Raw genomic sequence first — 26,975 nt, forward strand, 5'->3', positions numbered from 1 at the left:
CATATACATTTTTTGTAGAAAAGTTTAATTAAATACTAAAACATGCTTGACAACAAAGATAATTAATATATGGCTTTACTAAGTTTCTCAAAAGTTGCGTATTGTTTACTGACAACTAAATTTCAAAAAACAACATTTTATAAGTTAATTACTTAGTTTTTTTTTCATCTATTAAATGGTAACCTATTCATGTACATTGTACAGTACAAATAAAATACAAAGATAGAATTCAAAGTTATTATTTTATTCAAGGATTTTTAAAACTTAATGAATAAGAACATATTTTAGATTACTTTAATTAGTTTAAATGTAAAGTTAAAGTAAACAAATTTACATGAAATGAAATTTCTTTGTATATCTAATAAAAACAAACTAAGAACATTTCAAGTAGAATTTAAAACAAACTAAACAATTAAAAAAATATATAGAAACAAGCTTTGGAATCAATATAAATATGTATTGAAAGTTTGTTTTTATGACTAACAAAACATTTTTTTTTCTATTTACAACTCATTTTATAGATTAAGCATTCTTCAAAGTTTACTATTTACACACTATGCACATGTATTGGACTCCCAGCCAATCTTTTAAAAAATATACAGTCAGTTTGAGATGAAAAATCAACTCAGGTGTGCATCTTTTTCACAAATGTGCGAAACTTTTTAACCGGCATCAAGTAGGGATTTTTGAGACTTGTAGAACTTTTTTGAGCTTTCTGAGAAGGAATTTCTTCCGAATCTTTGCTTGAACTTTCATCACTCTGTTAAAATTAACATAAATGATCACTTTACATGCAGTGCTTTGATTATTTAATATTCAAATAAATGTTAAATGGTATACATTTTTGATTATTTTTTTGACTTGCAAAGCACTTTAATTTGTTTTATACCGAAACTATAAAAACATTTCTGAAGCTTACTTAATTCTCAATTATTTTAGAGCTGTAAGGTATTTTTGTAACTCAATTTTTTTTGGTATTCAATTAAAAATCTCAGCTTTTTTTACTGAATTATAAAACAACTAATTATACCTAAATCAGGTTTGCAAAATAATTTTGGCAAATTTTCTCCAGGTTTAAAAAATTTCCTCCAGATTTTTAGAAGTACAGTAACCTCTCGCTTATTTACGCACATTGTGTCCACAGAAAAAATTCGTAAAGATACGAGAGATCATAAAGATACGAGAGGTATTAAATATATTTACTATAATGACTTTTTTTTGTTTTTGCTTCTAGTTAAAAGCAGACTGAGGACTTTCCCACTTTTAACAGTTTGTTTACTTAATTTATATACATGAAAACAAAAGATAAAACTATACATATAAAAAAAATAAAGGATTTAATTATATATAAAATAATAATACTTGTAGAAATATTTTACTAATTTCAATAATAAGTAGAGTTTATCTTTACTTATATCTGACTTATTTGATTCTTAACATTTATATTCTATTCTACTAAGCGAATTGCTGTGCAAAGCAAGTTTTACAGAAGAAGAACTTAAACTTAAAAAAAATGTCAAATGAAAATTAGTGATATGTTTACTATAAAAAATAATTGAGATTTGTTTTAAGTGTGAGCTCTATATTTATCAACTATCACTGCTACTTTTTGCTAGGAAGTTTCATTAAATTACTTTTCAGATGTTTATTCATATATAGGGCAAGAGTACTGTATTATTTATTTGTGTTACAAACTCTCATTATTTCATTATACTTTCATTATTTAACACAGTCATATTACTTCAGAATTTTAATTTAATCTCTTATTGCTAACAAAATTTCTGATATACTGAGGTATAACTAAATGTTTATCAATTAGTCAAGGAACATAAGTTTACAAAGTATAAAGATACAGAGAGGTGAGTTAGTATTTAAAAACATCTTTTACATTTAAAATATACAATAAACCTAATTTGTGCAATATTGAAGAAAACTAAAATTTTCATTGTTTAAATTTTTTAGAATTCTAAAATGCGTAACTAAGCGAGAGTGCGTAACGTCACGAGTGCGTTAAGATGCGAGAGGTTACTGTACACACTTTTGGGTCTATTTTTAGTTTAAAGTTAAGTTTAAGGTAAGAAACTGTGTTAAATAGTATAAAAAAATGAAAAGATACTGTAAAGCTATACTCTAAGTCTGTTTTTTAATAGAAAAATTGATGATGACAAAAATTTTTCATTTATATGATAGATTTTTGGTTACATGACAATTCAAATTCGGAAAACTCAAATTCCGACAATTCAAATTCATAAAAAAATATTTTAAAAACTATATCTCAAGATAAAAATATAATTAAATTAAAAATACATATGTAGATCTTATTATTATCTACAAGTCATTTTTTCCTTTTTTTGCAAAATCTTAAATACTTATCAAAATATTTTAACATTACTAAAAATAATTATGATTTTTACTTTATTTAAGCAATATCTCAAGAAATATTTACTTTTTTCAAAGAGAAAAAAATGGCTTGTAGATATTAATATGACCTACATATATATTTTTTTTTTGACAGATATACATTACTTTTTTTTTGTGGCCGTTTCTTTTTTTTTTATAATTTGAATTGTCGGAATTCGAATAGCCGCGCACCCAGATTTTTTGTGTGTTTTAGTGATTTTTGTTCAAAATTCCAGGTTTTTTCAAAAAATCTCAAATTCCAGGTTTTTAAGCATAAATTGTCGAATTCCAGGTTATTCCAGGTTTGAAGGTTTTTTGGCAACCCTGCTAAATACAGAGATAAAACTTAAGACTTATTCTAAGTTACTTTTGGATGTAGTACACAACAGAATAAAGTTTAAAGAATCTATTGAAGCTTAACGGCTTCTTAAATTTACACATGGGTATTTTTCACAACAAAGACTGTTGTAAATAAGGCAAATTCTATTCAGCTTTAAACTATATCTCCTTCTTTTTTTCTTAAGCAACAGATTTCAGTGCATTAGCTAATGTTCTTAAAATTATTTTAAGTGTAAAAAGTATGACTGACCATAATTCCTAAAAAAAATATTTATAAAAGAAAACTAAAAAAAATATTTAATCAGTATTACTTTTAATTAGTTAAGAACAAACTGTGAAAGCTTAGTTGTTACTTTAAAACTGAGGGATATGATAGATTTTAAATAGTGATCTACCGGATTCAAGATTCAGATCCGGCCAGATGCTTATTTAAAAAAAGATCCAGTTAGTTTGGAAAGAGTTTGTTTAATGCGATCAGCTTTTTAAGTTTTATACACTTAGATTGTTGTGTTTATATATTATATATATATATAAGATATTAAGAATCGTACTAAAAAAAAGATACCATGATTGACTTTTTTTTAATATTATTTTCATAAAAATTTTTGCATAAATAGATTTATGCAAATTTTATATTTCATTCGCGACCGGTTTCGGTGGCAAGAGATTGCGACCTTTTCAAGCAAAAATAAAATATGAAACTGCATATAACAATGTTAATTAATTATACTGTTGTTTAAAAACTTATTCATGCGTGAAGAATATAAACAAAAATAAAAATGTTGCATATTCGAAAATTCAAGCATATCAGAGTGTATTTAGGTAAAATTGGTACTAGTTTTTAAAAAAAGGATTGAATTAATATTAATATAATGAGTCAAAATAAAAAAACTGAATCCAGAGCTTTTCTTTAAAAAAAATAATAATAAGAATAATAAAATATTTATACCTTTTCTTTAAGAAAAAATAAAAATAAAATATTTATACCTTGAAATTTATCTAAATGAAATTAAGAATTTTCTAAAATTGTGGTTTTAATAAACGAATAAAATATAAAATTTGCATAAATCTATTTATTTATATAAGCTCTTTACATCCCAGTAAATTGAGCATTCTTTTTTAGTTAAGGCAAATAACTATATAAAAATTTTTGCATAATAAAGGAAACTCTATATTTATTTACTAAAACTAACAGGTTTTGAGGATTAAGATGCAATTGCGCATAAATATTTGAGTAGAAAATGCATTACTTTATTATTAACATGTACTTATTGAGTAACCACTGTATATAAACCTGTACACTTATGTGAAACTAGGTTGACAGACAAAAATAAAAATACAAAAGTATAGTCAAATGATAACTTTTTTTAAACTGTTGTGTGCATTATGATGAGTTCAATGGGTTTTCAGAACACAAACAATTATAGTATAAGCTACTAAAAATTTGTCTAATTTAAATCTTATATACTCAATGGAACTAGTTTTAAACAAACAAAACTTAGTTTTTGAGACATACAGTAAATAATGCTAAACTTATACTCAAATTTTCCTCTAAAAGCAACGAACCTCGTTCAAGTTTTTGTTGTTTTCCTGATGAAAGCGTTGTATTTTGGTGAGATCGTCCTGGTTGGGAAGGAGAGCGTCGAGAAAGGAAAACGGAGATGGCTCGACTTCGATCACTGTTAGTTTTCATTTTTACTAAATTCGTGCACAGCATTGATGCATAGTTAAGTTTTAAAATGGTTGTAAACAAGTTACAATGACTGCAAATTTACAGAAAGTTAAAAAAATAGGATAAATCTTAAATTTAAAGAACCTAAAAGTACTGGTATTTGTAAAAACTTAAGTAAAATTAAAACTACATTAGAAACACTTAAAATATTGTTAAGTGTTATGTTTTTCAGCAAAAATATACTAAATGTAATTCAAAATAACTTACTACTTTAAAAAATCAAATTTGTAAAACTTAGTATGAAATCATTTTTCTACCATTTTAAGCTAAGTTTTTAAAATAACAAGTTGTATAAATAGTTATAATAAAATGTTAAAAATATATGTTTGTATTTTACTTTGTCAGCTTTTAAAAACGTTTTATGTTTCTTTGTTAGTCTTCATTAAAGTTTAAAATACAGAAATTGAAAACTTGTATACATTATTTCAAGTAAACGTTTCAACTTTTGTTTAACTATATAATATTGTCTTTATTGAATGATGATGTTCACAAACTTGGCTTACTTTTAATAAGTAAAGCTTCTGAAAATTTAACAGAGTATAAACCAAATGCAAGAAAACTTAAAACTTGTTTCACGCTTAATGTTAAATTAATAAATAATTTCTTTATGATGACATATTTTTAAATTAAAAAAAAAAGCAAAGCTCACACGGGTATTCTCTGTCATCGCTTTTAGTCGTGATCAGCGCCAGTTGACTCTTCTTCGACCTCGCTATGCACTGCGTCAGCGCCAGTTCCACGTCCCGTTTCTGGTTCGCGCACCTCTTCCTCGAGTTCACGTAGCTCCGATCCGGTTTCACTCCCAGCTGCAATTAGTATTTATTGAAAAAGTGTTAAAGTAGATGAAACGTAAGAGTTGTTAGTTTTGAAAAAAATGAAAACTTTTTCAGGTCAGCACGAGATGATCTGGCATGAGTTTGTGGGAAAACATATACAGTTAATAACATTGACAAATTTAAATTTACTATCAAATAAAAAACAGTAACAAATTTTTAGAGATGATATTAGTTTAAAATCGTGAAATTAGAACGAAAATAGCTGTTTAAGATAAAAAAAAGCTTTTGTTTATTAAAGGAGAATAAACAAAGTTTTAATCTTGATTTTTAAATATTATTATTAAATATATACAGGGTTTTCACTGCTTTTTGGCAAATTTTCTCAACGTTTTAAAAATGTCTTCAAAGTTTTCGAAAGTACATTATTTTAGGTCTATTTTTAGTTTAAAATTATTAATTTAAGGTAAAAAAATTATGTTAAATAGTATAATAACATTGAAAAGATACTGTCCAGCTACTTTAAATGTGTTTTTTTTTTTTGATAAAAATAAAATTTTATGGTGACAATTTAATTAATCTATATACAGATTTTTTGTGCCAAATCGAAATTTTACTACTTAACATGTAAAAATTATTTTAAACTCCAGGTGTATTCAAAACTTCTCAAACTCCAGGTTTCCCAGGTTTTTTTAGGCTTCATTGTCGAATTCCAGGTTTTTCTAAGATTCCAGGTTATTTGGCAACCCTGTATATATTCAAAAAATAAACAACTAAAGCACCGTTGTTCTGATGTAGGTGTGAGGGTCGGGAAAGGGCGGGAATCCGTGGCTCTCCGGTATGTAGTGGGGAAACTTTCTCTTCTTTCCCACCTTCAGCACCGGCAGCTGCTTGTTGTCGTGGTGCAAAAATTCAACTGCAAAAATCGAATTGAAATATTTCACTGAATATTGAATGTAAAGTTGTTATTTGAAACTTTGCATGACAGATACAGTTCAGCATCAATGACTATTTGAAAAGTTTACAGGACTAAAATTCTAAGTTTTTAAACTAAATTAAAACTGGGTTAAATTGGGAAAACAAAAAAATCTGAAGTAATCAACTCAATTAACTTAAACCAACTTGAAATCATTGAAGACCAATAAAAGGTTTAAACAACAAAAATATAATAAAAAAGTAAAAAAGTTGAAAAGTATAAAGTTTAACTAGCATAAGTTCTGAAATATACTCGTAAAATTGTCAACATAATAACCTTAAATTACACTAATTAAATAATTTACATGATATTTCAACCAAGTAAAACACGTCAAAAGAACTTTAACGTCAAAAAAGCGTTTCTTTTAAGAATACAAACAACGTACCAGGAGCAACATGGCTAAAAGTAAAACTAACATAATCTTTTAAGTTTGCTAGAAAAATCATCTCTATAAAAACTCTTAATTGACTTATTTAAACAATGTAAACAATATTTAAAAACTGATGTCAAAAAATTTTTTTAAAAGAACCAATTCTAGTAAATTAAACAACCTTACAGCAATATGTAACTTAACAAACTCACCAGGAGCGACGGGGTCGCTGCAACCGTCGATGTGGTAATCGTACAGCTCGCCGATCTTGCAGTCGTTCACGTCTATGAGCGCGTCCTCCACGTCGTTGCAAATCACCTTGGTCCGGTTGCTGTGCTCGCAGTAATTCAGGGAAGTCTTCACCACGCTGTCGACATCTGTGTGCACAAATTTGCCTGTTAAAACAGGTCCTGACGAAGCAAGCTCGTTTGAAAATTTTATAATAACAACAATTTGCACATTCATTTACTCTGTTCAAATGGCACGTGTTTTTCTGTATCAAACTAAAACATTTTCACGGATTATATTTCTAGCAGTGCTTATTTTTTACAGAACTCCGTGGGAATGTGTTAGCTTGTTTGACACTAAGCACCATTTTGTCGATAAATGTGATATATTTCAGTGGTCTTTAAAAAAACTACTAGATTTATTATATAGTACTCTGACTGTTTATTTAAAACGATGCCAACGTACGTTTTTGCTCGGATCTCTGATTAAAATGTTTGTAGCAATTAAATTATTTTTAAACTAAGTAGTTTTCAATATTTTGCAATGTTATTTATATTTATTGTATTAAACAAGCTCTCTCAAACTCATTTTTATAATCGCCGCTTTGGCAGAGATTTAAAAATAATCGCCAACTTTATTAGATATCACCCCTTTTCTAGTTAATAACACATTCATTTTTTGACATTTTACTAGTTATTGGCCTAATACATAAAATCGCCCCAAAAGGACAATACTGTTCACTTTGAGAAACCGTGTATAATGAAATGTTAGCAGTAGTTTATCTATAAGGTTGAGTGTGAGTCAAAGTATGTAATTTGCCTTGAAAAGTTAATATTAATTTTATCCTTATTTCTAATGCAAATTGGACTTTTTAAGTGTATATTCTATCGCAGGTTAAAATACTGTTTGAGCAAGCTAAATTTAGTAAAGAAATAAGCTTAAAAGTAAAAATTACATGACTAGCTACACGTTTTATTCGCCCCTCCCCTTTTTCGCCCAAAAGCTATCACCATTTTGGCCATCTGTTCTTAATATATATATTAAGATTTAGTGTTTACTTTACAGTAATACGGTGATAACTTAGGATTTTGTGCAAAAGTAACGACTATAGTACAAGTTATGACTCGCTGAAAAGTGTGCATTCGTGCAGAAGTTAGGCAGTACAAAAACTAAATTTTGTTAAAAATTAAAAAAGTATGATTTGACCTAAGCATGGTTGCCACAGATCAAGCTGGGAAAAAATTCCTGACTTTTCCTGACTTTTTACTAAAATTTTCCTGACTTTTTTAAATCAAACTCTTAATAAACTTATTCTAAAACACATAATCTAATACTTAAAACTATATAAATACTATTATAGGAAGGCTTTTAAACGTATTTATATACCATTTGTAACTTATTATTAACAGACTACTCATTTTGTTTTATATTTTGTTTCACAAAACTTTTCAAAACTATACTAGTTCCATTTTCAAGTGATAAATGTTAAATGAAATTTGAAAAAATTTTGGTTAGTGAACAGCTCAAAAAATAACTTTAAATAATAGCGTATGAGTAAATTAATATAAATACAAAATTTAGAGATTTAGCAAGTAAAACTAAAGTAAAGGTATGTTTATTAAATTGTTTATAATTTTGCTTTTCCATTTAATGCTATTTGCGTATTTAACTTGGGTCGCTCTTCTTGAGGAGCAATAAAGAACTTAATAAAACACTGTGATTTCTTATTATATATACGAAAATTTATTTTCTCCGTTTGTTTATTAGCACTTCAACATATTCATCTAATGAAGATATGGTTTCCTTCATCTGGTCCCCTCTCTATTATAACTTATTTCAAAAATTTAAATAACTTTAAAAAACTATATAGAGGTAAAGTATACACATCAACTTGTTACATAAAATATCAAACTACCTACTTAATTATAAAGAACTCAATTATTTACTTGAACAAAAAAAAATTGATTCAAAAATTATGCTAGATAAACTTTTGTGTATATCACAGTTTCACTATGGAAGTTTCCTTGCAACAGATCATCAATACTAAAAAACTTATAAAAACTGCTTGTTCAAGTAGAGTAGTTGTTCAATATGTTAATAGAAAAGTTTTGCAGTTTTATAAAGGATATTTTATTAATTTATACCAGATGAAGGCATTGGAAATAATTTTGTAAACTTCTAGGAAAATTTTGCTATTTTAGTCTGACTTTTAAGGATTTTTAATTAAATTTTTACCATTTTTTGGCTTTGGAATTTAGGAATGTTGTAAATTTAAACTGATAAAGTCTGATTTTTTTTAAACTTTGTCAAATTTCCTGACTTTTCCTGATTTTTGTCATTTTTTTTAATTTTTCCTAACTTTTCCTGATTTCTTGACTTTTCCTGACCTTGTGGCAACCCTGCCTAAGTGACAATCTTGTAACCAGGTATGAATTATTCAGACAGTCATATGACTGTTTAAAACACCTATAAATCAATTATTTGTGAGCGCGGCAACTTTTTTTACAAAACAAAACAAACTAGTAACTAATACAGACTAACAGTTGTAAAATAAATCGACCAGTACTTCGATGGCTCTTTCTTCGGCGAACTTAAAGCCCTTTTGTTTTGCCATGAACGCCAGGTTAGCGCGAACCGATTGTTTCAGAACACTGTCCAAGGAAGGCGTGGTTTGATTTTCGGAAGACATTATTATCTGTACTAAAGTAATCTGTTTGTGATAAAGAAATTGTTTATGATAGTTAGTCATATTGTTTGAAGCGGGTTCGAAAAAGCTTCAATAGTATTTCAAAGTTAGTTTTGAGTTTTTAGAATTATTAGCAAATAAATATAACAAGATATTCTGAATATTTAAAAATTAAAACGATAGCTAACTTTAACAGTATTCATTAAGAACTGAATGATCAAAAAAAATTATAACAAACGAAAATAGCTAATTGAGATATAAAAACTTAGTATAGCGCTACACTAGATACGTACAAAAATGTTACAAGTAATACGGACTTTTTACTTCATAAAACAACAATGTACTGCAGCAGAAGATAGAAAAGACAGTACGAACATAAAAATTTCAAATCATGTTAGCTTCAACTACAACTTAAAAATAACAAATAAACAACTAGTGTACAATGAAATAAAAAAATTTAAAGAAACTAATTGATAAACCTATTTGAATACGAACCATTTAAAATAGCGTATAAAAAACTAAACTAAGTTAGTAAAGACATGAAACTGTTATTTTATTCCAAAAATGTTAATTTTTAATAAAATATTAAAAAATAAAGGTTTGCATAAAATATAGAAAGTTAAAACACTCTACTTAAAAAACTTATTCTGATCACATATAAAAAACGTTTACAACTGAAAAATTAGTCTAGGCCAAAAGTTATCTAATACAACAGAATGTCTTATGATCGCGAGTCGAAACTACTCAGTTCCAAAGTACTTGCGACCGAAGTGCGTCGGAGAAACCGGGTCGATCTCAGTCGAAAGTATTCGCAATTTGGGATGAGCAGCAGTTAGTTTCTTGGCTCCTGAAAAATAATATAAACATAAAGTGTTTGTTTTTGTCGTTAGTCAATTCATTTAAATGCTTCATGGTTGATCGTTCTACATCAAAGCGTAATTAAGTATACGTTTGTGGTTAAATATTTGCTTTTTATGCTAATAAATAAATTTATGCATATATTATATTAAAATATGTTTTAATCTTTGTTTTAATCTATGAACTTTTTGTGTTGTTTTTATTTTTGATTTATTTCGTTATGTCTTTTTGTTTAAGTGGCCTAGGTTTTGATGCCTAGCTCCATCATATGGACAACAAACTCGCAATAATAATAATAAATAATAATAAAATAATATCCCATAGTAATTACAGTCAAGTGCGGCATAAGAGCTGAGTGAGTCATGCGACGACAAACTATTTATAGTTTTGTTGTGACCGAGACTTAATTTTAATAGCAAGCAAAACAATAGGCGCTTGAAAATAAAATAAATGAAACCTTGTTTTAATGGTTTATATTTTTTAACAACATTATAGAATACGAAATGTAATCTAAATTTTGTTATATTCCAAAATCCTTATCTAAAGTAATGTTTGTTACTTATAAAAAATTCTGTTTTTAAACTTTAGCTTATAAAAAATATTTGTTAATGAATTTTACAACATGTTACACAATACTAATAGTAGTTTTAAATAAAAAACAAGTAGAATTGTTCTAAACTAATTTAGAATATGGTTATAAATGCTTAAAAAGATCAGTTTTAAATATATAAGCTAAAATACTTTGATGCTATATACAAATGATGTAAGTTTTAAACTATATAAAATTTATTGTTACTGCTTCTCAACATAAGATTGAGAAAAATTTAGTAATATATAGGAATATAAAACGTATATCACGTTTTTGAAAACAAACACGAATAATTTCAGACTTTTAGAACTTTAACAAATCTAATTTTTTATCAGTTTTAGTATATACTTCAAACCTGTCGGAGTGATGAACAGAGTGAGCAGAATAATGTTGGAGTCGAGCACGCCATGCTCGTTCAACACTTCAACTGCCTTCAACACCGTGCTTCCTGAAGCTGGATGTTAAAACAATAGATAAAATAAAAACTTTTTCAGGTATTTTATTTATAAATTTCTTGATTAAATAAAATAACTTAATTGAAAATACGATTGTTATAGTAATGTTGTAATTTTGCATAATTTTTATTTTGTACTTTGACCAAATATTCTTAATACGAATATAATAATATTAAATGTACCATTGACGTTTTTCACCACTGCTCATCAGTGTTACTTTAATCACACATGATTGTAACATCTTAAACCTAATTACTGCTAATCCGCTTTATTTCTTAAACTACATAGCTTAAGTTTATTACCTTATTATTTTTGCGTGTTTGCTTATTTAATTTGTTTTACACTTAGCTCATGTTTAATTTATTATGATATAACATTGTTATAAAAATTCAAGTTTAATATACAGAACTAAGTTTATCAAATTACTAATTTTCATTAGTAAAATCTGCTACCTTTTACTTGTACATTAATATAATAGAAGTAGTACCATTTTAGTTTTGCTTTTAAGTACAAAATAAAATACTTTTGACTTTGCGTTGAGCAATAAAATTGCATTAATTTTAAAGATTGAATAAGCTTACAGAAAAGATATACAAACAATAAATAATTCACTACTTAAATACAAAGGTTTTTTAACTAAGGAGTTATAAAAAGAAATAATTTACGGTTTAAAAATATTGTTCAGTATATTCTAAATAGAACACTATCAAAAGTAGCATACTATGCTTCTATATTCATCCATTATGTACATTTAAAGTTATTAGTACGGAAGAGGGTTACAATATAGTAAATATACGTTGGGAACAATTAAATAGTTGTACTAATCAAACAACAAAACTTTATAAAAAATTTACGACCAAAATTATCATCAGTCAACAGTCGTAAAAAAGGTTGAAAATTTCAATGCATTTTAAAATTGAAAATAAAAAATAACAGCAAGATTAGGGTTAAACTAAAATAAATAAAAAGAACATTTCACTTAAACATTTTCTAGTCTATTCACAAACTTATTTAGTAAAAATATCAAAAAAAAATCAACAAAAACCAACACAAGATGGGGTACATGAGCAGAACACGCTTCGAAGCGATGTTCCTGGGCAGCTTGGCGTAGAAGAGCTTGGGAGACATCATGACGTCATCGTCGTCGCTCTGAATCAATATCTTACCGATCCTGATAGACCTGCAGCAGTCCTGCAACCCCTGCTCCATCGCTTCTCCTGTCATTTTGAATTGTTTGATTGGAACTTAAAGATCAAATTAGTACAAATGTTCAAAGAACTTTTTTTTGATCTTAGGGCTCTTAATATATGACTAAATTCTAGAATCATAAACAAACAAATACAATTGAAAATTTCTTAAATTTAAAAACTATATTAATTAATTGAATGTAAAGAAATTTTAATAAATACTTTTTATTGGTAGTCACTATTTATTCTTAAGAATTTTCTTCCATATTTTATATTTTTCTTTCACAATTTGTAAAGTACAACTTTTTTTTTTCAATTTTTAGTAGAAAACTTGGTAAATGTGGAAATACGGCTTTTAATAGTATAAAATCACTAAAAAGAAAGTGTAATGTGACTCGAAATGTACTTATAATAAATCTATTTTCGAAGGGTATTAATTTTTTATAGTATACATCAGTTATTTTTTAGCTTGTTCAAGTTTAATTTTTTATTTTATAGATGAAAATTTTTCAAAGTTTCAAGATTTTCCAGGTAAATTGACCACCCAGATAAATATAAGCACTGGCAACGGCTTTTAGGAAAAATTTCAGATCAGAAATAAGTAACGAACAAAAACAAAAATAATAATAATGGCTAGAACTTTTATACCACAAAAACTGTGGGTTTTTCCTTTATAAAAAACAGTATATGTAAAATTTAAAGTTTAATGTTTTAAAAATATTAGATTTAAAATTAATTTAAGTATTATTGACACTGTTATAAATTTAAAACTGTGTGTATTAAAGTCTAAACCAGGGTTTCCCAAGTTTAAAAGAAATTATTATAAAATTTTGAAGAAATTAAAAAGACTTTTGCCCTCTCCAACAAGACTATCATTTAAAACATATAAGACCTTTTTTTTTTTGCTCTTCATCTGCAACTCAAGAATATCTAGTGAAGTTTAAAAAGTACTAATAAATACACCTAAGACCTTTTTTTTTTGCTCTTCATCTGCAACTCAAGAATATCTAGTGAAGTTTAAAAAGTACTAATAAATACACCTAAGACCTTTTTTTTTTGCTCTTCATCTGCAACTCAAGAATATCTAGTGAAGTTTAAAAAGTACTAATAAATACACCTAAGACCTTTTTTTTTGCTCTTCATCTGCAACTTAAGAATATCTAGTGTAAATTTCAAAATTTTAAAATCGCCCCCCCCCCCCCCCCCCAACTTACTAAAATTGCCCCCAGGGGAGCGGTACCGCCCACTTTTGGAAACCTTGTTCTAACCTTTTATTAAACTTTTAAAAACATAAAAATAAACTTGTTTTAAAAATAAGCTATTGAATGCTGGTTTTGTTACAAGTTTCTATGCTTTTTGAATTACTCAAACGCTACGTTGTTAAAAAATAATTACTTTAGCTCTGATCACTTTTTTAAATAATCCTTTGATGAACTTTTATAAAAAAAGTATAAAAAATAACTTTGAAAATTTGTTAAACTTAGTTTGATTGTTTTATTAAAATTAAATTAATTATAATGTATTTAGACAGTAAATCTTATGTGAAAATATTAACAAAACCATTCGGTAAATGAAAACAAATTTAAGGTAGGCTACAGGGGAGTCGCGTGGGGTGGAACGCTGGAGCTGTTGCACTATCTAGAAAAAAAACTAAAAAAAGTGTATAAAAAATTTCAGTTTTAGAGTTTAAACTTTTTAAACGCTGCTTTAAATGAGGCCCTACTTCAGCTGTACCATCCCAAAAATTAAAATACCACCTTAATTTGAACGCTTAGGAATGGAGCTTTAAAATGATATAAAATTTATTATGTTAGCTTAATCAATAAGGAAGTTATGTATTCATGAGGTCGTACAAAAAATACAGCCAAAATGCATACATGACCGTCGCTAATTTTTCTTTTTAATTGTTTTTTAAATAATTTTTATTTGATATTTAAAATACTCGTAATACTGAAGCTGCAAGCTCAATCTGTGTCAGCTGCATCTTAAACGTTTACAGTATTCAATAGAAAAAAAAAGTTGAAAAGCTGAATTATGGAGCTGCATGAACTTTCAGCACCATGTGAATCAAGTCATGATCGTTGTTTAAAATTAACTAAAACGCGAGACCATAAGACAGGTTATAATGTACAAGGTTAAAAATGACAAGTTGAGCTCGAGTAGGGACAACTCGACAGGGTTGTCAGTGATTTTTTGAAATTTCTTCCAGGTTTTTGAAAGTACACATTTTTTGGGTCTGTTTTTAGTTTCAAGTTAAGTTTTAGGTAAGAAACTATGTTTTATACTATAAAAACATTAAAAAGATACTGCAAATCTACTTAAAATGTGTTTTTTGATAAAAAATTTTTTGATGATGACATAAATATTTTATCTAAATGATATATTTTGCGTGTCTATTTAATTTTTAACTACTTAGTAAAAATTGTTTAAAATTCCAGGTTTTTCAGCAATTTTTGTTCAAAATTCAAGGTTTTATTCGAAATTTCTCAAATTCCAGGTTTTTACAGATTTATTAGCCTAAATTGTTAAATTCCAGGTTTTCCCAGGTTTTGTAGCAACCCTGACTAGAGCAGAGTTAACTCAAGCAGGGGAAACTTGAGCAGGGACAAATCTAGTAGGGACAAATCGAGTAGGGGCAACTCGAGTAAGGGCCAGAAGAGTAAGAGCAGAATCAGAATAGTTTATTTGATAAAAAATTGTTAGAAGTATTAAATGTTGAAACTTTTTGCTTTAAATATTTTTTCATAGTTACTTTAGACTTTTTTAGCAACCAGATGTTTTGTTAAACTTACAAATTAATGTATTTGTGATATAAAATGGTTTTAAATTAGTTTAAAATAAAAGTTTTAAGTTTGAATTTTTTTTTTAATTTTCCGCACCCCCTAACAAAAATACCACGCAACGCCACTGGTAGGCTTCATGTTTAATCAATCGTAACGTTGTTTTTATTTATTCTTAAATTAGTAAGTTTGTGTACTTAATCTTAACCACATAACACAAGTAAATTAATTAAAATAATTTACTAAAAAACTTAATGAGTATTTGCTATTTAGTACTTAAAATTAAATATTATATCATAAAGTAGATTTACTATGATATAAAAAAAGAAATACTTATATAGTTATTACTCATTCATTATTAAATTAAACTCAATTTAAAAGTGACTGATTTTATTTTCATCATTGATACCTTTTCACATCAACTAGTAAACAAGAAATAGTTTTAAAAGGAACATAATTACTAAAAATTATTAAATTATTATCACAAACTCTTACTGAAAAAAACTGCATTGATTATAGACTTAATACTAAACTATTTCTTTAAACTTCCTCAATAATAATATATAATTTGAAATCCAAACTCACCGCTCCTGATGATGCTGACCCCGCAGTTTCCCTTGTCGAACTTCTTGCCCACATACTTGATACCTGACGGGGTCGTGACTTCCTTCTCGTGGCACGGCAGCAGGTTCAGGCCTTCTTCGATCACCAGCCGTATAAGGCGGTCTGCGGTGAAAATGAAGTCGCTCCTGGTGGTCGTTCTGTGACATAACACTAGAAGTTAATTGTTAAACCAAATATCAACAAAAGTCAGCAGAGCAGAAGCCCTTCCTTTTAAATTTTATTTTAAAAGTTTTTTTTCTCCAAAAATAAAGTTTAAAATAAATACTTTTTATTTATTCAACATTAATACTAGACTTACTCTAACTTACTCTGTAAAGATTAGCCATTTATTTAAGAAATCATAGTTAAATGTATCAATTGTTTTTAAATAAAATGTTAGCTTTTGATAAGTTTTAGATATTATCATAGTTTCCTGTAAATCCCTTATATTCAAATATCTTTTGTCAATTGGAACAATTATTTCAAACATATTAGTTTAATTTATAAAAGTAAAAAAGTTAGTTTTTAAAATTATTTTAGCATAAAACTTTAGTAATATAAATAAGTAACAAAGAAACATACTATTATAAATTAATCTAAGTTTTAAATAAAATGTTGAAATGTTATTTATGACATGATTAGCATTTAGTGATGTATATGAACAAAAACTTGAAAAATTAAATAACAAAATCTAAAATTTTTGTAAAATTTCATAATAAAAACTTGTAATCTGCTTTAGTATCACCCAATTTTCAATTGCTATAACATTAAAATAAATAAAAGTTTGCTTCACATAAATTTATTTTTTACAAGCAACTAAGTGTAGTCAAACTTCATTAATTGACATTGAATATTTTTGAAGTAAAATTTTACTTTCTAGTTGAAAAACAGTGCATTAAGCATTTTTAATTGTGATATTTAAACAACTTAGTAAATAATTTCTTTTAAAATAAATCCCTTTTAATATTTTAATCTATTATGATTTCAAAATTATATTTTAATTTTAAATCTCTTTCATCTGACCGCTAGTTATGCACAAGCAAATATTGAACTTTTCTTATTATTTGAGTCTTAGAAATTCAACATTTATTTTTCAAAATTTAGCATAAAAGAGCACAATAAAATCTATATTATGTAAGGTTATGATTAAACAACATATTAGTGATTTTTTTAAGGGGGGGGGGGGGGAGGGTTCAAAGGAAATAGAAAGCACGTCCCTGCAAAGAAACACTACGCCGGTTTTGGTTAGTTAATTGTTGAAAAATTTTACTTTGAATAAAATTCTAATTTAAACAATGTTTATGCAAAGTTTGAATAAGTTTTTATTTAAAAGACTATAGGACCACTAAATTAGTATATTTTTTTAATACAATGTTATGATATTCTTGTACGTTTTTGTAACATTTGCTAATTATCAGTACACTAAAACAGTTTTATTTTTTGACAACTTCTTTTAGTTAATATTACACGAAATTTACATAATATGGATTTTACAACAAGTACATTTTTCAAGAGTTCCCAATGAAGTTTTTTAATTTCCTGTACTAATCATTTTTTATATCAGCAATAGAAGGAGCTATTTGTTCTGGAAATTGATTTTTACTTTTATAAATTGGTAATTTTAATTTGTTCATTCAGATTGTGTCTTAAGCTAGTGTTTCTTAAAGTGTGCACAGCAGCATGTTTTAATTTTTGTAGTTTTCAAAAACTAACTAAACAAAGAACAATAGTATATTTTAAATAAAATATTTTACCAAACTATCTTGTGTTGCATTGGTCTACTGCGCACAGACTTTTGAAGATCAACTACTACAGGTTCCATCTTATTTTTACTTCCTTTTGATAGAAGTTAATTAGGTAGTTTCTTTAACAATATGTATTATAGTTAACTTTTATAGAAAAATTGTTTTATAATATTTTTTTTATATTTTAACTGTTGCCCTGTGTTTTTTTTTTATTGTTTTATTTTTTCTAGTTTAGTGAAAACCTTGTGCACAACTTTTTCATAATTTTTTTTTATAATTGTTAACTTAAAAGTTATTTTATCTTTTTCTATTATGATTCAAATACGCAATATATATATGAGGGTTTAAATCAGGAGTCAGTAGCCTTTTATAAAATAAGGGCCACTTTTTATGGAAAAAAGTCTTCACGGGACCACATATTTTAATAACAATTTTAGTTTTTAATATAAAAATAGTATTTTAAACCAAGATTGAAATAGAGTCATAAAAAAGCACTTGTAGTTTTTAATTATCAAATTAAAAAGCTAAATTTTAAGTTTTTATTACACAACTTTATTTTTGATGTTTTGAAAAAGTTTTGATAAGTTTTAAAATGCATCACAGCAGCACTTAGTGGACCACAGTTTGGTACTTTTAAAAACTAAGTAATTTTTATTCTAAGTTTATTTTGTTTTTGTAAATAGAATTTAAAATTGTGAGCGAAAATATACTAGCTTCAGCTTAAACAAACTTGTGTCAATAGTTAACTGCACAAATACTATAATAATTTTAACATTAGTAAATGTTAAACACTAATTATTCAACTAAAGTAATCAATATTTAACTATTGGTTTATTATTTAATACAATGTGATTGACAAAACAATGTTGTAGACTTATAAGATAAATAGAAAAATAAGCATAAATTATTATTATAATAATAATAAGATATATTTTATACAAAAATATAAATAACCCAAAGTCGTCTTTTAATATTTCAAGTAAGGCTGAGACAATCTTTAACTTACAACTCAGCAAGGTTTGTGCAAATCCTAGTACAAACATTTTTTATTAAATTTTAATTCAAACTAAGAAAATATAAATCCAATTTTTTGTTTGTTTTTAAAGTGCTAATAGTTTGTAGTAACCAAATTGCTTTGCTTTTATGTATGCTTTACTTTTATAATTAATACGTATAAAATTTTAGCATTAGTGCGTTTATAAAATACTTTAAGTTTCTTATAACAACATTATCAAAATAAATAAATAACAAAAGCTTACTTGTCCCTTATGATAGTTTGAAGGCGTCTAACTTGATCATTGACTTTTAACAATTTGAGCTGACTTCCAAAATCACCACAACCAAGCAACAGTTGAGAAGCGTTGAGACTTGACTGGTTTTCTAGCATCTTTTAGTATAAGCAGTTAATTTTAAATCTTAAATACAAAAACTAATGATTAGATTAATTACATTTTTAATTAAGGCATGCAAGGTGATAAGCTTCATTCATGTCATGATTACTTTAATATGTTTGAAATAGTAGTACAAACAATTAAAGTTAGAAAAAATACATGCAATTTTTAATGAGAAATTTTTCAAAGAATTAGCTGATAAATTATATTTATGCTGTGAGGATTTAACTGAAAAGATATAATAAATTAGTACAACTTAACTGCATAGAAATCTCAAAGACAGCTGCAACTGCAAAATAAAAATAATTTTTTAATTAGTTTAATTTAGTTCTTTTTTGACTTTAACCTTTAGTCATACTTTATCTTTTCTTTTTAGATTCAGACTTTGTTTTATTTTTTGCTTTGGTTGTTTCAACTTTTGAATCCTCAAATACACTCGTTAGTGATAATGCCAAATATTCTGGCATTTTTATAAACAAGAAAGCAAAACATGGCTCAACGCTCTCAGTGATGTCAAAGTTGATATCAAACTTTTTGAATACGGTAACAAAGTACAGAACAACAGCTTGGCACAATGCAATCACTTCGTGGCTGAAATAACTTTCTGGTAAGACCTCATAGGCGAAAAGAACATGAAAAAATGAAAACAGCAAACAAAATTTCGTAACAAAGGATGCTCTGTAGTAAGCTATAGAGCTTGAGCTCCATTGAGAATTGATCAAGGTTGAAGAACTTTTTATAAAGCTTCCTCCGCACGATGCGATAACTCCCAGTAAGATGGGACTCAAAACTGATTCTGGGTAAGCTTCAAGACCGATAGTCACTCCTTTAACTACTTTTTTTGATCGCAACAGCTCTTTAAAAAGGTATAAGACGCATCCGACACTTTTATACTTCATCAGATTACCAACCACGTTCATCGGAAAGTAAAAAACCGCCCACCAAACGAAAAAAGCCAGCAAGACGCTTGCGTTATCGTTTAATCCCGCGAGCGCTTTGCCCCCTGAAAGCAGCTTGACCAGAACTCCGCCGCCGAAACAGCAGGTCATGGACAAGCACCAGGTCAGAAACGGCTGCTCCTTGGAAGCTTTGCCGCTCCAGCTGCTTTTCACTCCGTTGACGACGAGCAGGAAATGAGCGGCTTGGAAATAGAAGAAAAGGTCGCCGCTCATTTCCGAGTAAACGTTGTCTGCAACGCTTCGAACAGTGTCAAAAGCTTCTGATAAGTCCATTTTGAAAGTATTAATTGCGATTACTCCATTTGAAATAGAAAAGGCTAAAACAAAAATGCTATGGATTGACTTAGTAAATTTGAAATATTTTGTTATAAAAAAGAATCATATTACTACAAACGCTAAATATAACAAATATTTTTACTAATATGAAAAATAAATACTTTTAAAAAATATAAAAGTTTAAAAAAATTAAAATAATAATTGCATTATCATGATACATATTTAAGCAATGAAATCAGCAAAGAACTAAAAACAACATTTAAAAAATATATATTACTTTTTATAACAAATCTTAAGACTAATCTATTTTATGGTATTACTTTAAAAGACTTGAAAATAATTAAAATATCTCATCAACTTTAATAGTAACTATTTAATTATTCTGAAAGATATTTAACGTATTCCTTAAACATTGTATTTATGTTACAGGGTTTCCAACAATTTTCTTACAAAATTTAACACAATCTTATATTTGAAAGCTTAAAGTACACACTGTAAAATATTTTTATAGAATAAAAACAAAAAAATGAGATATAGTCAGTTTTGTAAAACGCTTGTAGTACAAACGTACGTATGAAAAATTCAATGGCAAATTTTCTTGATCATTAAAAGTTTTACTTAAAATTTATCTACTACTACGTTGCTAAAGCAGTTTAGCTAAAAATTTCAGAAAATGTTCATTGCTATTATAGTACAATTATTAAGGAGAATTATTTTGAATAAAAATATATAATTAATTTACTGACTTCAACTTTTAACAACCTAATCATTTTTATTTATAAAAAAAAATATCATTAGAAATAAATTTAATAAAATAATTTCTTACACAATTTGTTAAACGATAGACTGAGAAATTTTGAAAACGATTGATTAAACACTGTAAGAGGAGATATAAATTAAATAACATAGTCTTCTTTAGTATTTTTAGATGCTTTTACCATTACCTTTTATTCCAAGTTTGATCAAATGAACTCAAAATTTATTTTGAGTTTAAAAAACAGTAAAAACAAGGTCATGGTTGCCACTGATCAAGCTGAGAAAAATTTACTGACTTTTCCTGACTTTTTCCTGACTTTTTACTAAAATTTTCCTGACTTTTCTAAATCAAACTCTTAAATTAAACTTAACTCTAAAATACATAATCTAACACTTGAAACTATATAAAGCAGGGGTCGGCAAACTGCGCCTGCGGGCCACATTGAAATTTTTATTCAACTAGTTTAATATACTAATATTTTTGAATACACAAAAATAAAATTTTAGTGCTGTATTTAAAGGATATTCTACTGCCTAATTTTTTTTTGTTCAAACAAATTGTCTTTAATTATGTTTTTAAAGCACACAAAAAACGTTCCTTTTTGACCTGCCGACCCCTGATATAAAGCTTTCAATCTAATTTTAATACAGGTTAAAAATAACAGTTTTTTGCTGAATTCTATCATCAAACTTCCAGTACATCACTTAAATCATCTGTGTATGATTGATGTTTGTAATAAACAGCTCTATCAGCAAAATACTTGTTTTATTACCTTATAAACACATTTTGTCTGAAAAAAGACACAATCTTTTAGCATTTCCTAGCATAAATGTATCTAGATATATAAGAAACGTTTACAATTAAAACCTTGAATTAATAATGAAATATCACAACTAAAATCTTAAAACAATAACAAATTTTTACAGTTGAAATCTTTAAACAATAAAGAACACAATTTTTTAGAATTTCCTAGCATAGATGTATCTAAATAAACAAAACGACATATAAGGAACTTTTACAATTAAAACCTTAAATTATTAAGGAACTTTCACAACTCAAACCTTAAAACAATAACAATCTTTTACAGTTTAAACATTAAAACAATAAAGAACTTAATCAAATACTGTTTTTTTAAATGCATGTACTAAAATTTATTTTCTCCGTTTTTTTATTAGCACTTCAACCGCTTCATCTTATAGTTTCTTTTACCTGGTCTGCTTTCCGCTTCAGTATACACATTAACTTGTAACATGTAATACTAAACTAACTGTAATAAATAAACTAGTAATAAAGAACTCATTTATTTACTTAAACAAAAAACACTTTGATTCTAAAATTATGCTAGATAAACTTTTGTGTATATATCACAGTTTCACTATGAAAGCTACAGATCATCAATACTAAAAAGCTTAAAAAATCTGCATGTTCAAGTAGGGTACTTGTTCAATATGATAATAGAAAATTTTTGCAGTTTTATAAAGGATATTTTACTAATTTTTACCAAATGAATGCATTGGAAATAAAATTAAATATTTTTGTAAACTTCTAGGAAAATTTTGGAGTTTTTTTCTGACTTTAAATGCCTTATAATTATTTTTTACCATTTGAAGGCTTTGGAAAACAAGGAATTTTGTGAATTTAAACTGACAAAATCTGTTTTTTTTTAATTTATCAAATTTCCTGACTTTTCCTGACTTTTCTTATTTTTTAAAATTTTTCCTGACTTTTCCTGATTTCCTGACTTTTCCTGACCGAGTGGCAACCCTGCAAGGTAGTAAAGCTGTTATTGTTAAAATAAGATTTTTTTCAAGCGATTTACCATTTCCTCTTGTATAGCCTAAACAATCACAAAACATATCAAAACTTAAACGGAAATAAACGTAACTTTGTGATAAGATACAGATAATAAATTAAACTTAGAGATAAATATGTTTTTTAATAAAAAAGTATAAAGGTACCATTTCTATGAGATTCTAATTATGCATTTGTCTGTCTTATCAAATATGTAACTTAATCTTAGTTAACTATAATTTTTATTTACTATAACTTTTTTAAATCTCATAAGTAAAACATTAACTTACTTACTTTGTTTATTGGTCAAAATTTTTTTTAGTTATGTATAAAAAACAGTTTATTTTGTTATTTGAGCAGTATGTACTGAACGTTTGAGATACTAGCTTAAAAAACTAAGATAAAAGATATTGTGTTAATTTTTGTAAAAATGCTTGGATACGCCCTATTAAATAAATTAATAGACTATGCTTTACTTGAGCTTTAAGTTGAGGACTTATTGAAAAAAAAAGTATTAAAGTATAAACCTATTTTATGTATACAATTAATTCTTTAATTAAGAACAGCAAGTTAGAAATTTGTGAGAAGTTATTAGTGTACAAATAAAAGATTTCTATTAAGTATAAAAACACAACTAACAATTTTCTAAAACATACATACAGTATATAGCATAGATAGATTAACTGATAAAGTAATATTTAGAAGTCCATGTAAAAATGTAAAGTATAATCTTTAAAAAAACACCAAATTATTTAAAAATAACTAGAATAAAAACTATAGGAGATTTGTTTTGATAATACATTGACAAAAAGATTTAATTTCAGTAATCTAAACATTGCAACTTAATTTTCTATGGGTTTCCAAAGTTTAAAAAACTTATTTAAGCTCAAATAACATTACCAAATTAAGTTTCAGAGACTTGAATTAATTTTCATACTACAAAATTAGATGATTAGAATGAAAAAATGTTAAACTAAATATTTAAAACTAAATAATAAATATTGAATTTTTCTAAATTAAAATTAATTTATACATAATAAACCAATTATTACAACAAAACTTGAAAAGATAGTTATTGAAAATTGAAGTATTAAATATGCTTACTGCACCATGAGCACTCTTTGTTTTCCATCCATTTCGTTGACCCGTCAGCGTAGACTTCTTTTTTCCATATGGGAACTCTTGATTTAACCATTGCTACCAACTCACTGGTTGCATGGCAACACGCGTTTCTATGGGCTGAACTGGTGGCAACTATAATGCTTGATTCACACAGCGGAACAACTCCTAAACGATGCTTAATGTAAATGTGGACTAAATCAGGATACTTGGCACGGATATCAACACATATTTGATCAAATTGTTTGCTTGCCATTTTATCATAGCACTCATACTCCAATGATATTACTTTTTTACCTTTGAAATTATTTCTGGTCGTGCCCACAAATATGGAAGTACCACCACATTTTTCAGACAAGACAAACTCAGAAGCTTCATCTACATTCAACTTGTCAAATGTGATGGATGCATGATACTTGTTATCACTCATATTAGCTAACCTCCACTTAAAGGTGGTATAACTGCAATGGTATCACTACTTTTTAAATTTATTAGTTCTTGAGAATCAGAATCTATGTACTCCTCATTCAAGGACAAAACAAAGCAACTGTTCAACTTTTCTAGTATAGGAAATTGTTTAACTACTTCTTCTCTTACTTTATTAGCAGAAATAGTTTTGCTTAATTTTATTGTTGATTGATTAGTTCCAACGTATTCACGGCTAGATGCAAAAAAGTAAATACTGATAATAATATCACTCATGTCTTACAAACATAGTTATTTTAAGAAAACTTTTTGCTAAGCCTGTTAAAATACAATGATATAAAAAAGAAAATAACTATATTTAAAAAAAGTAATTTTTAGCAAAATTAATTAATAAGAAACTGTGTGTGAGAAAAGGTATTTGTGATTAAAAGTTGAAATGACATGTGTTTAATAAAATCAAATTTTACAGACCTAGTAGAACTTTAATGTATTAAAGTAGTGTACAATGTAAATTTTGACCTGAATAGCAGTTAAAACAGAAAGTTTGTAAACACACTTGAGTAATATTTAGAGACTTTAGCATTGGAGTGTTCAAATATTTATGTATTAAAACATAGTTATTTTGTAAATAAACTGACAAGTCATTATAAAAGATAAATTCAGGGTTTCCACTGAAATTTCACAAAAAAAACCTAGAATTGAAAAACTTTGTTTTTTATTAGAATGACATGATTTTTTCTGAAACATTTTGAGTTTTTTTTTTTTTGCAGATTTTAAGATTAAAATACTTTGTGAAGTTACATATGTTAGTAAAGTTAGTAAAGATTTTTAGAGTTTTAGAACCAGTTGCTTAAGGGCATAGGAGAGAATGTAAATTACTCTTTTTAGGTCTCAATACTTAAATAAATGACTATGCTACCAGCTATTATTTACTATTTGATAAAGTGTTATATAAATATTAAGAAGCCATTTAAGTTTGACAATTTATAGGAGGTAAAAACTAAAACTATTTCACTAAAAATCTATATCTCCTATACTTTTGAGCAATCTTTTAAAAAAAAGTTCAGTCAACATTTATACAATTTTAAGAAAAACCTATTCAGGGTTACCAAATGTTTATGGAAAATATTCTCCAGGTTTTCAAAATTTCTTCTAGGCTTTTAAATTACACGATTTAAGGTGTATTTTTAGTTTAAAGTTAACTGGTGAAAAACTCTGTTAAATAATATAACGGCATTGAAAAGATATCTTAAGCTTTTTTAAATGCATTTTTTAATAAAAACATTATTCATGATTACAATTTTTTTTTATATGACATATTTTTGGTGTCAAAACAAAATATTTCTACTTAACATGTAAAGGTTGTTTAAAATTCCAGGTTTTTTGGCCACCCTGCCTGTTGGAAAAAACTTTCAACCTTTTAATGAAATATAATTTTTTGTAAAATCAAAAATTATATATTTTTATATATAAAATAACTACTTTTCAATATGCTTAAAATTGTTACAATGCTGAAATGCCTCTTTGTCAAAGCAAATTAAGTTATGATGGCATTTTTTTTTTTTTGCAACCCAAGTTGCATAGAGAACTTTAACAATTATCAATCAAAATAAAAACTTCTTTTTTTTCTTGTTATAAAGTTTTAAATATTTTAAATTTATCTCTAAAAGACTTTTTCAAATATTGCAAGTAACACTTCCTGAAAATTTGAGGCTTCTAACTAATGTAAAAAACAAGATAAATTTTTAGTAAAATTTAAAGCTCCAAAGAAAATTGACTACAAAAAATTTGAGGTACTTTTATTAGAAACTTTACATAAAATAATGATCATAACTTTAATTTTCCACAAGTTGTTTAATGAATGATAAAAAAGCACTCAAAAAGGTTGGTATTAAGACTTGGTGTATAAAAAAAACTTTTCAGTTATTTAGTTATACTCTTGGCATACAGTTTAATACAGGGTTTCCCAAAGTAGGCCAAGTAGCCCCCTTGGGGTCATGACAGATAACCAGGTAGCTATAAGCAAAGAGGTCAAAAGTGGGGCATGAGCAGTCAAGGAGCCACAGAGGGGGTCATGAGGTCATATTTAAACTTATGTTTTTAATTGTAGTTTTACAACTTGTGGATTATGTTTTTTTAGATACACGTTCAAAATCCACCTGCTTTCAAAATCCACCCAGTTGAATTGGAGAACTGTTTACTGATCGAGGGTAAGGAATAGGTCTTACAGTGATAGTAAAAAATAAGTAAAAAATAAACTTAAAAGATGCAAAAAATATATAAAACAAATTAATAAAGAAAGAAAAAAATAATAATTTGGAGGATTTTGATAGTATGGAGCTTTTTATGGTAGTTTTTAAACTTACACTAGATATTCTGGAGTTAATGAACAGCAAAAAAATAAAATAAAAAAGGTCTTAGATGTTTTAAACGGCAGTTTTTTGATTATTTCTTGTTGAAGGGGGCCAAAGTTTTCTAAATTATATAATTTTTCAATATAGGGGCCCATTTGAAAAAAAAGTTTGGAAAACCCTG

At 26.8% G+C, this 26,975-nt stretch overlaps 4 protein-coding genes across 4 annotated transcripts; all 4 read right to left on the reverse strand.

The window, feature by feature from the left end:
- Positions 1-497: 497 nt before the first annotated feature.
- LOC145841056 (transcription initiation factor TFIID subunit 8-like) lies at positions 498-9,567 on the reverse strand. Its single transcript, XM_082948420.1, has 6 exons — positions 9,360-9,567; positions 6,803-6,967; positions 6,027-6,160; positions 5,121-5,277; positions 4,306-4,418; positions 498-760 (listed from the first exon to the last, which is right to left on the reverse strand). Exons 1-6 carry the CDS (start codon positions 9,565-9,567, stop codon positions 626-628), a joined length of 912 nt encoding a protein of 303 aa, XP_082804546.1. The 3' UTR covers positions 498-625.
- Positions 9,568-10,224: 657 nt separating this feature from the next.
- On the reverse strand, positions 10,225-19,142 carry LOC145841058 (uracil phosphoribosyltransferase homolog). The gene is made up of 5 exons (XM_082948422.1): positions 18,981-19,142; positions 15,959-16,134; positions 12,456-12,623; positions 11,307-11,405; positions 10,225-10,351 (listed from the first exon to the last, which is right to left on the reverse strand). The coding sequence occupies exons 1-5, from the start codon at positions 19,106-19,108 to the stop codon at positions 10,245-10,247; spliced, it is 678 nt and encodes a 225-aa protein (XP_082804548.1). The 5' UTR covers positions 19,109-19,142; the 3' UTR covers positions 10,225-10,244.
- A 38-nt stretch (positions 19,143-19,180) lies between these two features.
- On the reverse strand, positions 19,181-20,384 carry LOC145841057 (trimeric intracellular cation channel type 1B.2-like). The gene has a single exon (XM_082948421.1). It carries the CDS (start codon positions 20,342-20,344, stop codon positions 19,472-19,474), a length of 873 nt encoding a protein of 290 aa, XP_082804547.1. The 5' UTR covers positions 20,345-20,384; the 3' UTR covers positions 19,181-19,471.
- Positions 20,385-23,680: 3,296 nt separating this feature from the next.
- Positions 23,681-24,576, reverse strand: LOC145840500 (molybdopterin synthase catalytic subunit 1-like). Its single transcript, XM_082947784.1, has one exon. It carries the CDS (start codon positions 24,442-24,444, stop codon positions 23,986-23,988), a length of 459 nt encoding a protein of 152 aa, XP_082803910.1. The 5' UTR covers positions 24,445-24,576; the 3' UTR covers positions 23,681-23,985.
- Positions 24,577-26,975: the final 2,399 nt, after the last annotated feature.

Source organism: Thalia democratica, chromosome 7, assembly GCF_965202585.1.
Source record: "Thalia democratica chromosome 7, ktThaDemo2.hap1.1, whole genome shotgun sequence".
NCBI lineage: Eukaryota > Metazoa > Chordata > Thaliacea > Salpida > Salpidae > Thalia > Thalia democratica.

Coding starts and splice junctions, on each gene's coding strand:
- LOC145841057 (XM_082948421.1), bottom strand. CDS start 20,344: ATGGACTTATCAGAAGCTTTTGACACTGTTCGAAGCGTTGCAGACAAC.
- LOC145841056 (XM_082948420.1), bottom strand. CDS start 9,567: ATGACTAACTATCATAAACAATTTCTTTATCACAAACAGATTACTTTA. Junction 6,968..9,359: donor GGTCGATTTATTTTACAACT/GTTAGTCTGTAT, acceptor TTGTGCACACAG/ATGTCGACAGCGTGGTGAAG. Junction 4,419..5,120: donor CGATGACAGAGAATACCCGT/GTGAGCTTTGCT, acceptor GAAAACTAACAG/TGATCGAAGTCGAGCCATCT.
- LOC145841058 (XM_082948422.1), bottom strand. CDS start 19,108: ATGCTAGAAAACCAGTCAAGTCTCAACGCTTCTCAACTGTTGCTTGGT. Junction 12,624..15,958: donor GGTCAGCATCATCAGGAGCG/GTGAGTTTGGAT, acceptor TCAAAATGACAG/GAGAAGCGATGGAGCAGGGG. Junction 11,406..12,455: donor GCTCATGTACCCCATCTTGT/GTTGGTTTTTGT, acceptor TTTAACATCCAG/CTTCAGGAAGCACGGTGTTG.
- LOC145840500 (XM_082947784.1), bottom strand. CDS start 24,444: ATGAGTGATAACAAGTATCATGCATCCATCACATTTGACAAGTTGAAT.